A 17,105-nucleotide genomic window follows, 5' to 3' on the forward strand; every position below is an offset into this window, starting at 1 on the left:
GTCAGACTACAAATCCCATGCTTCTCATATGCTGTGATGCCTCTCAGCAGATAGTGGGGCTCTCTGATGTGTCCAGGATGCAAGGGACACACATTTCCTTTCATTGTCTGCTATGAGGAACATCTGTAGTTTATTTCATTTTCACATGTGTTGGTTGTCAGATTCCCTAACAAACATTGAATTCCTTCATAGAATGAGCAAATATGATAGCCATCTTAGAAACAAAAATCATGTTTGAGTATCTGAGGTAGGATTGGGTAATGGGAAGAGTGTTGGCTAGGAGTCAGGCGGGCTTCTGGGCCCAGCTGTGTGACCTTGGGCAAACCACTTCTCTGGGCCTCAATTGTTTCATCTATAAAGCAAGGCCATTTGTAATTGAGTCAGGTGCACTCCAGCTCTCCTATTCCAAACAAAAATCTAAGAATCACATAGTCTTTCAAATCACATAGTCTAACCATCTTGCCCAGAATATACCGAGGGGGTAAAAAAAGAAAAAAAAAAGACTGAAGAATGGACCAATGAGCCTCTTTGGCCAGCCTGCAGATTCTTCTGATCTGCAGTTGACTAGATAATATCAACCAGGTCCTGCTTATGATGATAGGCCTTTGCCTAATCCTCATGACTAGCGGGAAGCTGGGGTGTGCTGTGCAGGCGCAAGGAGGCAAAGCGGGTAGGCTGAGGGGCAAGTGTCAAAGCCAGGCAGGAGGGTTTTGCTCTCTGTGAGTCCTCACTCTCTGCACCCCAGGACTTGACATTGGCAAATATGTCTGTAGACTGAATTTTTTATGCACAATTCCAACCATATATGGCTGGTGTTTGATAGGAGGTTAATGAATTAGTGAATGAACAAATGAACAGATATGTCCTTTAGCATGCAGAGAGACAAGGTGGCTATCTTTACAACTGACTAAATTCCTTGTACACCATGGCGAAATCGTTACAATTAAATAAGGAGATGCATGTTAAGTGCCACGCATGGGGCCCTATACAAAATACGTACTTTGTATGTATTAGTTGAGAGAATTGGGTCATGACTGTGTGTTCTGCCTGGACGGCCAGCAGGACAGTGTCCTCTTTGGGCTAAGGGCTCTTGCTCTGCCTTCACTTCTGCTGGCCAGCTTCTGGGTATATTCATTGAGCATCTTCTCTATCCTCAGCTCTCACTAAACGCAACATGCATATGTGTAGAGGATGACAAGGGACAAAAAGTGGGAGCCCAAAGAAACTTTACCTTTTCTCACTTTATCGAAGTGGCACAGCGATTAGAGAATGAAATGCTAATTTGGTTAGTATGATTAGAGTTCAGGAAAAGTGAGAGATTAACGTGGGCTGGCATAGAAGATTTTAACGCCACCTAGACAGTAGAATTTTTAAAAATGTTCTACATCTTTACAGAACTCGGGCTTTGATGTGGACACACATGGATTCATCTATACAATATTCAAATGACTAAGGTGGAAAAAGAAATTGATTAAGTCTAACAGCGATTATCCTGTTAGGAAGTACATAAATGGCACTTAATTGAATTTGAAAGAATTTCCTGTTCTTTTGCCACTTTAAAAGAAATGAGCCAGAGATCCAAGCTTGGTTCTTTCCTGCAGTGGCCACCGGCCTTTCCAGGGCCAGGAGTTTCAGTGAGCCTGACTCCCACGGAGTGTGCCGAAAGCTCAGGGAGATCAGAGGCTTGCAGACATCATTTGGGCAGAAGCAGATCAAGAGGTGCACAAGGACTCATAGGCAATGCCTTTTCGTTGAACAAAAATAAGCAAATAATCTCACAAAGAGAAATTGAGGTCGTATCACTCTGAGGGTTTGTGGCCTCTTTCAGCAAGGTGACAGCTGGTGCCATATTTTGTCACGTTTTGTCCTATCCTGCCCAGAGATGAGATGCCTTGCCTCATCTGGAGCAGGCCCTGCCGTTGTGAGGAGCATGGTTCACTTAACCCACCAGAGACAGAATCTCTCCGTCTCTTGCCTGACTCAGTCTGGGTGGCTGCTGAGCATTTCTTTGTTCATTGATTTACTCACTCAACAGACAGTTGTTGGGCCTCAGCTCTGTGCCAGGCTCTGTGCTAGGTGCTGGCATTACAAAGGAGATTCAGAGGTAGTCCTTGCCTTCAAGGAGTTTGCAGAGGTCATAGATCAGTGGGTGAGAACCATATGCAAACAGATCTTTGGAACACAGCGTGGTCAGTGCTGTCGTGGAGAAGGGCCAGCTGGACAGTGCCCTCAGTTAGCAGGGAAGGCTTCCCTGGTGAGGTGATGCATGAGTGGATCTGAAGGATGAGGAGCGATATGCTAGACAGAGATGTGGGGGAAAGACGTCCTGAGCACCTTCACATTTATATGCCTCTTGCCAAGATCCAGGCACTATTACATACTTCTGGGTAAGTAGCACGTTTAATCATCTCAGAAGTCCTGCCAAGTGGGTCTTATTTTCCCCTCTCTTTATAAACAAGGAGATGGAAACTTGGAGGGGATCAGTAACCTGCCCACAGTCACATCTAGGAAGGTCAGAACTAGGATTTGGACTAATTTGGGGAGATACCAAAGCTCATAGTTTCTGGCATCTGTTTTGAATGTTTACAGAGGCCATGAAAAAGCAGTTTGGAGAACAGTAAGAGATCTAGTGTGCTGGCAAGTAGGGGCATGGGAATAAGCCCTAGAAAATGAATCTGAAAGGTAGCATATTGGCTTGAATGATAATCAAAACTCTCTTGGATTTATGTTTGCACATTATCTTCCAAGAGTTCAAAGTCTCCTGAAGAGTCTTACTCTACTTTATTCTAAGTACATCACTATGAATAAGCAGAAATAGATTTTGTGATTCTCATGTTCCTGAGATAAACAGAGAGATGCGAAGGTTAAAAGACTTGTCAAGTAGAACACCGTTCTTCCAGCTGGTGTAAATCAGGAAGATTTCAGGAGGGCAGTAGTTGGTTTGTTCTTCAGGTTTTAGCTTTTCATTGAGCATGAATGATTGTGGAACCCTTGAGAGCAGTATCTGCACAAATGGAATTTTCTTCTACCTCTTCTCCCCACCACCAAAAAAAAAATTTCTTCTTTATTTTCCCTGATTCCAGCCTGCCTTTTTAACATTCATTTCCCTAACAGTAGGAACCAGGGACATCACCCACTCTTCCCTACAAGCTTCCAGGGAAGTCTCTGATAAACTTATTTTACTGAAAAGTAAAGGAGGGATGAGCTGATAACTACCTCAGCAGTTACTGATTTAATGTCTATTAGGTACTGAACATGTGCAGAGAGCAGCTTATATGCATTTGCTAATTTAATCCTCATAACTCCAGGAGGTAGGTCACTATTATTAACCCCTTTTTACAGAGAAGTAAACCAAGGCATAGGGAAGCTTAATACGTCATCTTTCCCTGGGGTGTTTGCATCTGAACAGTGCACATGGAAGGCTATAGCCAAAAAGTGTGTCTGCTCTTGAGAAATTTCAGGCGTCACCCTGGCATCATGGATTAAATCTTTGAATTCTAAAAAAATGTTGGCCTTGGCTTCTCTGACTTTTCAGTCAAACGGAGCGTACATTTGTTAGTCATCTGGGAGGTCTGTGGGCTCTTGTAAAAATCCTGAGTGCTTCATTTGGCTGTATATTTACACATTTCTTTGTGCAGTGTCTCAGCGAACTCATCTACTTACTGTGGGTTCTCAGCAAAGCAGAGCTCTTTTCCTTTTGTAGACATTTGCCTGAAAAAATCAAGGATGACCAGCAGCTGAAGAATATGAGTGGCCAGTGGTTTTACGAAGCCAAGTCAAAAAGGCACAGAGACCGAATCCACGGCACAGATATCATCCGAGCGTCCATGAGAAAGAAGAGGCTCCAGGTCGCAGGTGAGTGGATTTGGCCAGTACGTTGAGAGCCAGCATTTGTTTGGGAAGGAGTTGTCAGGGGAAGGGAAGGGTATCAGAATCATCGCTGAAGTCTGCTGAGGGAAATCATGTAGAGCTATGCTTTGCATAATGTGTAGTCAGAATCTTCTTGCCCTGGATTCAGATGGTTGAGGGCAGGGTCAAGCGACTCAGGGCTATGTCCTCAGTGTAGAAGGACATAATCGGAAGCACTTTAGATCCTCTTTTGAGTTCTAGTAGCATAGAGAATGGGGCTTATAAGGGATGTACCACTTCCTTTTAAATCTGAAGATTCAGAGCCTTCTCTCCTGAGAAGGGTGACAGGAAACAAATTAGTATCCCTTTCAATGACCTTGACTTCTGATACTACTTTAATCAACCATGTACATCATTTAAGGGACTGTAATGTGTTTGGAGGGCATCTTTATAATGCTGTTGAGTTCATTAAATATTTACTGGGTGTCTTCTCTCTAACTCTGGACTAGTCAGGTAAACCTTCAACCTGCAAGAACAGCCCCTGTCTATATCTAGCCTATACTCAATAAGGAAAATAGCTGTCATCTTTTGAGCACCTAATATGTGGTAGGTATTTACTCTCTTGAACTCCTAACTGTAGGAACAATCTTGTAGTTATTATTATCCCCCATTCTATATATGGGGTATATAAATTTCAGAGAAGTAAAGTAACTTGTCCAAGGTCATATAGTTGGCAAATGGTAGAGCTGGGATTTCAGTCTTGCAGAAATTCAGAGTACACTCCCTGCAGATAAGGGCTGACTGCTTAGTATGTATCATGCATTGTTCACAGCCCTCTTTATTTTCAAAACCACCCAGACCTTCAGAAGTCTTGAGGGGGTACAGGTTAGTACTGGGGACTCCATTTTGCAATTGTAGCAACTAGACGTATGTGTGAAGAGACCTGTGGGGAACCCTACCTGGGAATGTGAGTGTTTGGAAATTGGGAGCCCTTGCTTGTATGGCTTCATCTTCTTGATACTGGTCAATATATTCCTTGCACTTGCTGGGTGGCCTTACATAAATTCTTGAACTTTTTGCTCCTCAATTTCCATCTCTGTAAACTTGGAAAGTAGCTTCCTCCTCACAGGGTAATGCATGCAAAGAACTCAGCACTGTGTCTGGCACTTCAGCATCACTCAGTTGATGCCAGTTGATGCTAAATATCCAAGAGGTACAGGTAAACAGCCCTGGGTGTTCAGAGACAAAAGGGGTTATTTCCTGAGGAGAGAGCATAGAGGTTTTATGTGAGCCCTGGCATCTCAGCTGGGTATTAAGAGTATGTAGAAATTTGCATGTGTAGAGCTTGGCAGGAGGAGGAAGAGGCAGCAGAGACTAGAAGCGTTTGTTCCCCTTGGATTCCAGAGCCCAGCCTCGCGTGGGGCACATTGCTGCCGTTCGGTTAATGCTTGGTGATTATGGTACTTCTGGCCCAGTGAGGGCCTCCTGCCTGGCCATCCCCTGGCCATACGCATTTGGTCTTGACCCCAGCTCAGCAGCACCTAAAGGAGTTACTTGCACATTTTAAGGGACAGCATGCTCTCAGGAGATTCTGCTTGTGGGGAACTAGTATCATGGGTATCTACTGACTTCTGTTGCAGTTATAATTCTGATCCTGAGTTCTCAGACTCATTAGTGAGTCTTGGCACTCAGGGAAGGTGTGAAGTTCAGATTGGAGCCTTCAGTGATAAGAGCTGATTTGAGAGTTATAGGTCGAGGTGAAAGATAACCTTCCTGTCTTTACTGTTTCCTGTTTCAGCTGAGCAGAATAAGGACAGAACAAATGGGGCAAAGGAAAGCTGGGTGGATAATGTCAACAAAGATACTTTCCTCCCCCCAGAGCTAACCGGTGTTGTCGAAGAACTGGAAGAAGATGTAGCACCAGCCAGCCCAAGGTAAGACAGAGCTGCCACATGTGGCATCCATGACTTGATGTGCTGTTGGGGAAAAATGGTGGGCTGTGAGGGCAAATGCCAGACGGGGTTCACGGCAATGGGGAAGGAGTATGTATCAGAGAATTCTGGGCTCTCGTGTGGACAAAGCCTGAGCCGTGCTCTTCCCTACCTCCCATATTTCTAACAAATCTGAATATTAAATATTATTGAAATGTTAAGTGGCAATTTCTTCCAGAACCAACAATAGCTGTTTTTTATTTGTACTTACAATTTCTCCTTAGAGTAGATTAGAGAGGTACTCTAAAATAATTATAGTTATGGCAGAAAAGAGATGAATTATGATAAAATTATAGCAACATGGTTCAATGGAAGAAGCTCAAGTATGGGAACTAGACAGACATGAATTCAAATCTTGAATATGCCATTTAGTAGCTATTTCACATGATGGGAAAGTCTCTTAACCTCTCTCTCTTTTCCTAGCTTTAGGTAGAAATGATAATATATACCAGGGAAGGCTATGGTGAGGATTGGTAATAATGTGTGTGGAATACCTGGCACATAGTAGGTACTCAATAAATACCTCTTAAGGATGTGCTTGTCCTCAATATTTCAGTCTTGATTTTTTGTTGTTGTTGTTTGTTTTCAATGCATGTTATCATCTGGCCAATCAAAAGGTACATTTGTCTGTCCTTCCTAAGAAAATAGCTGAATGTGGGCTATATTACCACAAACCTTTTGAGCTATGATTTGCTTTTAGATATTTAAGGATCCTCCCGTTGGCATCCATCCCTTGGAGGTATAGTTGTTACCCTTTGGTAGGAGGGCAGTTGCATTTTATCACTAGTCCCTCAGTGAAGACAATTCAATTCAGAGTCTCCAACTGGATAGAAGTTAAGAAATTTGCTGGTGAGACATCCACTGAATCAGGTTCTAAGGTACCTGGGGAACAAGGATGTTTCCAACATAGTGTACAGAGGAGGGAGAGGGGCTATAGTATCAGGCATTTCAGTCTAATATGAGTAAAGTTATGTCACACAGATAATGGAATACTGATTGGAAGGTACTCAGTATGTAGCCACTGCCCAGTTGGAAAATGGATATATTTCTCATTTGACTTTGTTTCTCATGGGTGGTACACTTCACTGTTTCACCTCTGGGACAATTTGTAACGTTCTCTTATGTTTTCAGACATATTGGTTACAGGTTACAACAATAAGTAGCCACTAATTGATTCTGTGACCTTGCGCTAGAAGTGAGTTAACTTCTAGGACCTTTGTTTCCTCCTCTGCAAAATGGGAATGATAATGATTTGCTAGCAGGATTATTGAGAATTTAATTAGCTAGTAAACACAGAATTCTCAATACAGTCCATAGCACATCATAGGTGCTCAATGAATGGAAGCATAGACTCTCTGACAGACATACAGTGGGAGCCTTCCCCACCCCTGTCCCTTCGATAACTCCCCATTTACCAGCATTCCCTTTATGGGATTAAAGCCTTCTTTCCATAGGGAAAGATGAGACCTTAAATATTAGAAGCTCTGGGAGTGAGAACACAGCCGTTTAGATTCACCACCAGTGGGCTGAGAGCAGCAACTAAGAGCTGGATTTGGAGGAGGTCGGGGCCACTAGAGCACTGACTGACTGAGGGGCGGAGGGTACCAGTGCCACAGAAGGAAGGAGAAGACTTGGGGTGTCAGAGACAAACTTAACTCATTGCATACTTTTCTCTGGATCAGACTTCTCATCTTCTCCCTGGAGCTCATTTTGTCTCAGAGGGCTTGAGGGACAGAGGTGCCACTGCCTCAGTCCAACTCACATTCCTCCTGAGCCCACGCGGCTGACGGGTATTCTTCCCCTCTTCCCCAAGTTGTATCTCTCTTGTTTTCCACATTCCCTGTGTGGAGTTGCAGGTCTCATCTGTAAATCCAAACAGAGCTGCTGCAGCAGAATGATGCAGAATAGTGCGAGATTAAATGAGAGTAGGTGTGGGAATCACTTGGCATTTTTCAGGAAGAGAGAAAAATGGCAATTTCCAGGTGGCATTGTAATTATGCTATTAGAACATAGCTGAAGGAAGGTGAGAAGGCAAGAATCAACATGTCAGCGCATCCAGCGTGCTTTGTTCCTGGCATCGTCTGTGTGGTGATCGCCCAGGGCCCTAGAAGGCGCCGCCGGGTGCTTCCTCTTTTCCATGTCTAAACACCTGCTTTGCTCAGTATCAGGTTCCTGCAGAGTTTCTCACCTGTACTTTTTTTTTTTTTTTGAGAGGGCATCTCTCATATTTATTGATCAAATGGTTGTTAACAACAATAAAATTCAGTATAGGGGGGTCAACGCTCAATGTACAATCATTAATCCATCTCAAGCCTAATTCTCGTCAGTCTCCAATCTTCTGAAGCATAACGAACAAGTTCTTACATGGTGAACGAATTCTTACATAGTGAATAAGTTCTTACATGGTGAACAGTACAAGGGCATTCATCACAGAAATTTTCGGTTTTGATCACGCATCATGAACTATAAACAATCAGGTCAAATATGAATATTTGTTTGATTTTTATACTTGATTTATATGTGAATCCCACATTTCTCCCTTATTATTATTATTATTATTATTATTATTATTTTTAATAAGATGCTAAAGTGGTAGGTAGATGCAAGATAAAGGTAGAAAACATAGTTTAGTGCTGTAAGAGGGCAAATGTAGATGATCAGGTGTGTGCCTATGGACTAAGTATTAATCCAAGCTAGACAAGGGCAACAAAACATCCACGGATGCAGAAGATTTCTCTCAAAGCAGGGGGGGGGTGAGGTTCTAAGCCTCACCTCTGTTGATCCCCAATTTCTCACCTGATGGCCCTCCTGCGACTGTTCTCACCTGTACTTTATCATCTTTGCGGACTGTGTGTGTTAAGTGTATTTGGGGGCCTGTGTTTTGAAAGTAAGTGATCTTCTATAGAATGACTCAACAGCTTTCAATATTTTCTTCATCAGGAGTCAGGAAGTATGAGGTGACAAGGACTGAATAGTGCAGTTTCTGGAGGAGTTTTGTAATAGGCTCTGTGGCAAGATCCCTTCTTTCTGTGGTTACAATTCTCTGGGGTTCTGCCTGTGAAGAATGAAAACATGGTGGGCACCCGGCAGGCACGCAAGCGTTGTCAGCTACCTGTGTTCCCTTGGAACTCCTCTTTGTTTGCACCTGTCACTCAAGGAAGCATAGAGAGGTCTGACAAACAGAAGAGCAGAAAACAAGGTTTCCTTTGCCGTGGCAAAGGGGAAACTCCAAATGCTCACAGGTCCAGTTCTGGTTACTGACTTTCAGCTGGGCAGTATTGGCACAAACTATGGTAAAGGACCAATGTTTTGTTTTGTTTTGTTTTTAAATTGTATTTCTTATTACTGCAGATTGGTACCTTTTATAAAAAAAAATAACGAAGATGAAATACAGAAAACAAAGACATGCAAAATATAATCATGTGCTGGGATGTCTCAGCAAATTTCTGTCAGTGATTCTAAATGCATTCTCCCGATTTCTGTACTTATCTCAGTGTGAGCCACTAACAAATGGTTCATGGACATCACGTTCCCCACCCGGCCCCAAGTAAGTTTGGAGCATGTACACAATCTCCAGGACATGGCTGAACCAACGTGGGGGGAGCGCAGTAAAGATGTGAGAAGCTCCTCCCACGTAGGCCAGCACCTGCCCGTAAATGAGGTGTACCATGTCCTGACAGTAGAGGTCTGCCTGTTCTGGGATGAGAAGACCCTCCTTTTGTTACTTGAGATGACGTGTTCTGTGGAAGAAGCAGACGTGTTCTGGCTAACTCTGAGGGTCCAGTAGCCTGTTTACTGACCAGGGCCTTAGACCCCGCTTTTGGTGCTTTGTCCTGAAGGAGCCTGGAAGTGGCCTGGCCTTTTTGTTTCTCTGTCTCTCAATTCTTCCTTTAAGTCCTCTCTGAGGACTGGTCCCTCAGGTACTTTATATTGTCCTCGCTCTGTGGCCTCAGACACGGCCAGCCCAAGCCTCTAAAAAAACGATAGTTTCTCGAGTATGTTCCAGGCTTCCCAGTTCTTTCCCCCTTCTGGTTCCTTCTCCCATCCCTCCCCACCCACATGCCTCCATTGCTTGGTGGCTTCCTTTCTCCTTTGAAAGGATCTAATGTGCATGTCACCCTAAGGAATACTTGACTTTCTGGTAACTTAAGCCTATATGGATGGAAGTTTTAAGCTTGTTCCCTTTTCTTAATGGTCACCTTACTGAAACTCACTGTTACAGTAAGTCCTGACTTCCGTAAAGCCTGAACATGCATATGGCATGCTGACACACAGCCCAGGTAGTCCTTACCACCTGGTGCAGAGCACAGACAAGGGCATTACAATGAAAGGTACCAGAGGTACGTTCCGTGCCTGTCTCCCACACAGGGCACACTTTCTGTTAGGAGTACTTCTTGGTCCTGATGATTTCTAAAAGATTAAAGAATTACCCTTAGAATGCATCCTGATAAGGCCAGAGCCCTCAACCTAGGGAAGCAAATTCTTAGATGCAAAGAGGGTTGTGTTAGAGCCAGTGGCCATCTCAGTGCCCTGACCTCACACTAAGGTGGTGGTAGTGTACTCTAACTACATCTAAACGAGCACCAGTAATAGATGTCATTAGTCAGAGCTCAGTGACTGCTTTTGCTGGAGCAAAAGCCGCAGGGGTACTGTGAGCCTGCCTGAGCCATAGGCAGAAGGGTGAGGAAGGCCAGAAGGAAGGTAGTATAAGAGTGAGGTGTGGAGAAAGAGAGGAAAGAGGAATAGGTATCAATGTTGAGGATGGAACCATTAATGTATAGGTTGACTGGGTTTACTTGCAGGACAGTTATTAGAAATAAAGTGTTTAAATGTCCTTGTTTACAATTGATTGAAAACACTGATTCAGTGTCTTGTTAGCCTAGTAGAATAAATAATTCTGTAGGATTACTAATTCATTCTTCATTCAGTCATTTATTTGATGAGTCAACAATTATTGAGTATTTATTGTATACAGGATAGTGGTTAGGAATTCAAAGATGAATAAAATAGGGTTCTGTGCTTGAGGAACTCTTTGTTTGGAGAAGGGGCTGACATGTGTAACAGTAAATTGTGGTGTGGGTGACAAAGCATAATTAAAAAGCTGTGAGAACACAGAGACGGCAACACGCACTGCCCAGGGAGAAGGGGAGGCATCAGCAGGGAAGTGTCTAGAGATAGTCATATTTAAGGAGCTTCTTGAAGGGTGGGAAGGATTATGTTAGCACAGTCAGAGGGGTAGCATGAAGGTCTGGCGTGCTGGGGACCTGAAAGTGGTCTAGTATGGTGGATATTTTTCATGAATGGTGAACAGTTGTGCTGAAAGAGGCTGGAACCAGGTTGTGAAGAGCCCTGAATGTTGGCCAAAAGGCTGGACTTTTCCCTTGAAGTCACAAGGAGCCACCAAGTGAGTTTTTAATCAAGTTTACTCTTTAGAATGATCATTCTGGTAATAATCATCCTGGCAACTAGAAGGTGGGGCTAGGCAGTTTAAACAGAACATTGTAACAGAAGTTTGGATGGAAGATAGTGAGAACCTAATAGAGAAAAGAGGGAACATGGAGTTTTAGAGATGAAATCTGAAGTGTTTGTAGGATGTGGAGATAGCTAATAATTGATCTACAGAATACATGGGTTACTTGGTGAGACATTCTCGACTGTGACCTCCACGTCAGGACTGCCCAAGGAACCAGCTTCCCATGTCACTGCATGGCTTTCTCAGAGTTAGGACCTGGATTTTGCTCACTGCTCTGCCCCACGCCTCTAACCATCTACCTAGCCCATAGTAGGTACTCAGTAAGTATCTACGGAATGTATGAATGAGTTGTCTGTCGTCACACACATCACTACCTAACATTATATTACATGCTTATTTTGTATGTGTTCATTGCCCCCCTCCGGAAGATCCATGAGGAAATGAAATTTTTGTTTAGTTGTATTTTTTGTTTACTGCCCTTTCTCTAGCACCTACAACAGGGCCTAATAAGTGTCTTGTGGAATGAATGAATGAATGAAAAGGAGAGCAACAGACTGACTGAATGATGAGAATAGTTGGTGAGATATGGAATTACAGAATAAAGGTGAGAGAGGGGTGAATGAATGAACAAAATGAGCGAATATACAAATCATTGATTTGGAACCCAGGATGTGACCAGAGAAAGAAGGGGTAAAAAAATTAAGCTACAATACTATGAGTTGCTAAGAATCTCTCACTTCAGAAGTATCACCATGAACTCTAACAATTATAAAAGATGGTGGAGAATGGGAGCATCATTCTCAAATTTGGACAACTACAAGAGAGGAGCATCGAGAATGGAGAGCTACAGGGCACAGAAGTAGGAAGGAGCTGGGCTGTGCAGAGTTCTGTAATGTCCATTAATCAAAAGCTCCCTGTGGCGTTTGTTTTCACAGCATTGGTGGGTTTTCCTTTGGGCACTTCCCTGCGGAATGGCGAAAAAAACAATGTGTTTTCTTGTGAGCAAAACCGTGCCTCCTCACTTTGCTTTGTTTTTTTGGGAAAACTGAAATATGTTTGTTGTAAGTTAAGGTAATGAACCAAAAATGCTAGTCTGAGCGCTTCGCTGCCTGTGCATCAGTGATACTTCTGACACCAAGTTCCCTCTGTTGGATGGGAACCAATCAATTAAACCATGTCTTTCATTCTGCAATAGTATTATTTTTTTCTACTAATGCTCTTTTTTCCTGGAAGGCTTTGTTAGTATATGTCTATCTCCCTCTCCCAGCAGGATTAAGCACTCGCCTTTACCCCCATAATGATAAGATCAATGTGAGGCACCTAGTTTGCTCTTAAAGGCAGGGAAAGATGAGTCTATCTAAGGACAAAACGCATTTGATCCTTTGGCCTTACATTGACTGTAAATCCAGTAATGTGACCATTCATTTCTTAGAAGCCTGCCCCATAGAATCACCTATGTTGAGCTCTTAAAAAATTCTTTCTTAATCCTATAGGATTGTGGATTTACCCAGATCAGCTACGGGTAGGAACAGTTTCACTCTGACATCAGGGTGCCTTATGCTTGGATGAGAATATTTGTGTTAGATGCATCTGTAACATGAAGTATAGTAGCACCAGAGAAGCAATATTTTACTTAAAAAAAATACTGACTTGAAAGGCTTCATAGCATATTTCATTTGCTTCCCTCACTTCATCCCTGAGCCATTTGTTCATCTGTTTTTTCATGTGCTCAGTCTTCACTGAGGGTAACATGTGCTGGCAGGATCGGGTGCTGGGATGAGACATAGCGTTAGCTGCCAGGGAACCCAGAGTCTAAACAAGGAGATCAGCAACAACACAAAGCATGTGAAAAAAGTCACTTAAAGAATTTGTTTCTGATTTAGACACTGTTAATATTTAAGCTGAATAATACCTCAGAAGAAGGTAGATGTCTGCTGTTATTTTTAACTGTTTTAGACAGAAAGGCTGGTTAAGGTTCAAAAGCGTTTTAAAGTTGCTACATGTACTTAGGAGCACTTAATGCTGGACGTAGCAGCAGACAGAGTGTCCAGCTGCCTGCGTGCTGTGATTTTAAGACTGCTGTAAACCTCTGTCTCCTCCCCATGCATCCCTGCCACAGTAGCTAATATTATTTCTCTTTTTAGTTAAGTCAGCAAAGACTTGTATTAAAATGCAGACACTTTTAGGAGGAGAACCCTAAGGCCATATCATAGTCTAGTACTTTAACAATCCTCTTAACAAAGTAAACAGATTTTGTTAAGTGCTCCTCTAGAATTCCAGGTAGTTTCTAAAGAGTGCCTGAGGCAAGAAATTACAGAGCACGGGGTGTGGAATTCGGCGCTCTGTGCAGTTTAAAAAGCTCATCTTTTTAAACTGCACAGAATGTGGAATGTACTGAATGTCTTTTATATGCAGGACACAGTTACTGTCCTCTGAGAGGGCTTCTAAGAAATAAAGACAGAGAGTCTGGCTATCAAGAGACTATATTCTTAGGAAAACCAGTGCATCCATAGGTGAATATCTGATCACATGATAACACATGGTGCCAGACGGGGAGCAAATGCCTACTCCAGGTACACATAAAAGGTGCTGTGAGATTGGAGACAAGGAGACCCCTTTCCAGCTGGGCTGATATAGGAGCAGCATTGCAAAGGTGCTGAGATTTGGACTGGGCTTGGAGAGGGTGGTGACGACTTGGGAAAGAGCAGAGCAAACAGTCGAGGGAGGGGCTAGGGTTGAGTAGAGACAGCAGAGTCAGCTGCGTTTTGGGGACAGCGAGTAGACAGACTGCTTTGTTTGGCATGAAGAGTCATGAGAAAGGAGGGGTGGGAAGGTTTATGGGGGCAGAGGATGGAGCAGGTCCAGTTGCTTTCTGAGGGATTCGGACTTCATTCCACAGGCCTTAAGGATCAGGGAAAGGTAATGAGCAGAAAAGGCACGTGACCAAGATTGTGGTTTAGACCACTCCAGCGCAGCAGTGGAATGCTGATGGATCCAGGGCATGAAAGTTCAGAGTCAGGAGGTCAGATGTGAGGCTAATACATTAGGTGCCAGTGCAGGTGGAAAGGAGGTGACAGATGTGAGAGTCACTGGGAAGGAAGAATCACCGGACTTCAGTCCTCTTGCGATAAACCACCACTTTACCACTGTGACAAATCAGAGGTGGTATAGCCTCGCCTTTAGGATGACTGTCTGTGGAGTCAGGGGCAGACACGTGGTTCACATCCCCAGTTCTTTCACTAAGTTATTTTGTGACATCGATCAGGTCACTTAACTTTGCCGAGCCTCAGTTTTCTCATGAGTAAAACAGAGAGAAGAATACATACCTCATAGGCATGTTGCAAAAATCAATTGAGAATCTGATGATTGCTGTAATGGTGGCTGCCAACGAAAGACAGAGCAAAACTTTGTTGTGTTCCTCGAGAGAAGCAAAACCAGAGTTTAATCTAAGAAGTAGCTGTATTTTCAGAAACAGAGTATCTCCTGACTCTTGTTTTCATTTTTCCTAATTAAGCAGACTTATGAACCATAGCTCACCAAGTATCCCATCCTCATCCCATCTTCCCCCATCCTAGGCACAAGGTGACCTAGTGAATACTGTGTGTTTCTGGTGTTCTGGAGTCTGACCATGTGCTCTGAGTGCCTCATTTCTTCCTCTCTTTTGCTTTCTGAATAGCAGGAACAAAGACATTTTGTTTAAAACCTTAATAATGTACTTCATTGTAGTCTGAACAAATAACATAGATCAAAACAAACACAAACCCATGGTCACCTGTCCACTGCTTCCTTCCTTGGCCTCCATTTGTTCAGTCATTTACCAGCTGTGTACTAGGCATTGTGGGAACTCTAAAGATGGCCACACTACTCTTGAGGGACCTCTTGGTTTACTGTGAGAGATAACATGTGTTACACAGAATGAGGTCGAGTAGTAGACATGAACTGTATGGCTGGATAGAGTTTAGTGTGAGACTGGTTACATTTCTAGGAAGGAGGGGACACCAAGTGTAATGTGGGCAGTCGTGGCTGGGAGCTTAGAGGTGCAGGAACTGAACTTCTGGGGAGCAGAGAAAGGAGGCTCTAGAGGCTCTATGTATCCTTCCTTCTTGGTGAGTGGGAAAGAGAAAGGAGGTGATAGAAGATGGGAGTTCCATGGAAACCCCCAACCATCAGCACTTGGCTTGGGTCCTCTGATTATAAGACTCTGTTTACTAAGGGAGTTGATGTAAAAAACTCCACATCTGCTATAAAGTTCCTCACATCACACCCATATTGGCTTCCAAATATGACACTCAAGAGAAAATGCTTTCTCCTCCCGAGCTGTTGGCTGCTTTTACTGTATGAACACTGTGAGTTGTATCTGTGACCACATTTCTTTTCTCCCATTGGCTCCTAGGTAATGTAATACAGGTCTGTGCCCACCTGTTGTAAGAGTAGCTTCCTGTAATGTGTTTTTCTATTAGCCTTAATTCTGGCTCCATCGGAAGCTCCTCCTCTTTTCTCTGCCCTTACCCTCCCCAGCCCTTTTTTCCCCTTGTCACTTCCATGTGATCAGGCTGTATTTTCTATGCATCTGCCTCACCTGCTCTAATTCGTTTCCTGAGCAATGAGGAGGGCAACTAAAGGAAGAATTGGCCTCTGCAAAAGTTCAGCTTGTTTTGGGGACGCATTACATACAGAAATAACAATTAAAGTGCAGAGGGAAGGGAAGGAAATGAAGCTATAGGAACATCTAGCCCATGATTTTAGTGACCATAATCTTGGTTGGGTCTCTGTGGCCTTGGGGCAAATTGCTCCCTTCCACCTACCTCCAGTCCATCTGCGGCTGGGTGGAAAGCCAGCACCCTCTCAGGTATTTTCCAGGTTCTTGACTCAGATGTCACTGAGAGGAGATGGGGATGACTGGGCACAGTGGTTTCAGCCAGTAGTGACTTCCCCTCTTATGCCTGCAGGCCCCTGGAGCAGGAAGTCTGAGCAGGTGGTTCCCCTGCCACCCCAGGGCCAGTCTTACCCTTTTTGCCCTTCGTACTCAAGAGCCAAGGGAGGGGTTGGTTGGTCAGGAGGGAGCCTCTTTAGCTCACTTTTCTCCATTCACTCTGGCCTGACTTTTACCCTGGGGCTGTCCTGTCCCTCGGCAGGGAATCATAGTCCAGAGCCTGTTCCAGGTGTCTGATTTCCCTTCCCCGTCTGGAGGTTGTGCATGTGTTTGAGCGAGAACTCACCTGGGCAGCCTGGACATTGGGTTGGTTGAAAATTCTCAGGAAGTTGCCGAACCCTGTGGCCACCTGGCACAGCATGTCTTAGGAGACGCTGTTTCTTCTCTTCTTTTGCCGGGTCACTTGTCTCACCTGAGTCTTTTCTTTGATTGCTTCCTGCCAGAGTTAGAGTAAGCATCGCCATCCTGACCCTGGCCCTGGCCCGTGGAATGGCATCTCAGGTTTACCCTGACCTTGACCACCTCTTTGGTAATCCTGAAACTCCTTTTGGCTTTATTTCAGCCATGACACTCCCTCCTTGAGATCAGCTGCTCACTTTTGTCTGCATCTGCTGTTAGCTTCTGATTTGAGAGGAGTTCAGTGTTGTAGATTTAAATTGCGAGCCTCCTGTGTGCCTGGTACCATGACAAAAATTCGAAGGCCTCTGCAGGATGGCTTTGTCTCCTCTCGTGCCTCTTGTTCATTTCTGTTGTGCCTTTGCTTCACCACTTAATCATCTCTCTAGGCCCCAGCTGCCTCGCCCTTCACAGCATTTGATTTTATAAACTTCCCCTCCTATCCTGCCTTAATGGCTTTTGG

The 17,105-nt window shown here is 43.9% G+C and overlaps 1 protein-coding gene across 15 annotated transcripts in view; it reads left to right on the forward strand.

Moving 5' to 3' along the window:
- The window catches only part of SYTL2 (synaptotagmin like 2), a 98,142-nt gene that overhangs the window by 46,487 nt on the left and 34,550 nt on the right, over window positions 1-17,105 (forward strand). For 10 of the 15 annotated variants that reach the window (XM_073215937.1, XM_073215936.1, XM_037010535.2 and 7 more), the window contains exons 4-5: window positions 3,704-3,855; window positions 5,648-5,783. In XM_073215937.1, coding sequence (XP_073072038.1) covers window positions 3,704-3,855; window positions 5,648-5,783 — 288 coding nt within the window. The remainder of the gene's footprint in view (window positions 1-3,703; window positions 3,856-5,647; window positions 5,784-17,105) is intronic. The other 5 variants (XM_037010537.2, XM_073215935.1, XM_037010547.2 and 2 more) reach the window with 1 other exon arrangement.

This window comes from Manis javanica, chromosome 11 (assembly GCF_040802235.1).
Source record: "Manis javanica isolate MJ-LG chromosome 11, MJ_LKY, whole genome shotgun sequence".
NCBI classification, from domain to species: domain Eukaryota; kingdom Metazoa; phylum Chordata; class Mammalia; order Pholidota; family Manidae; genus Manis; species Manis javanica.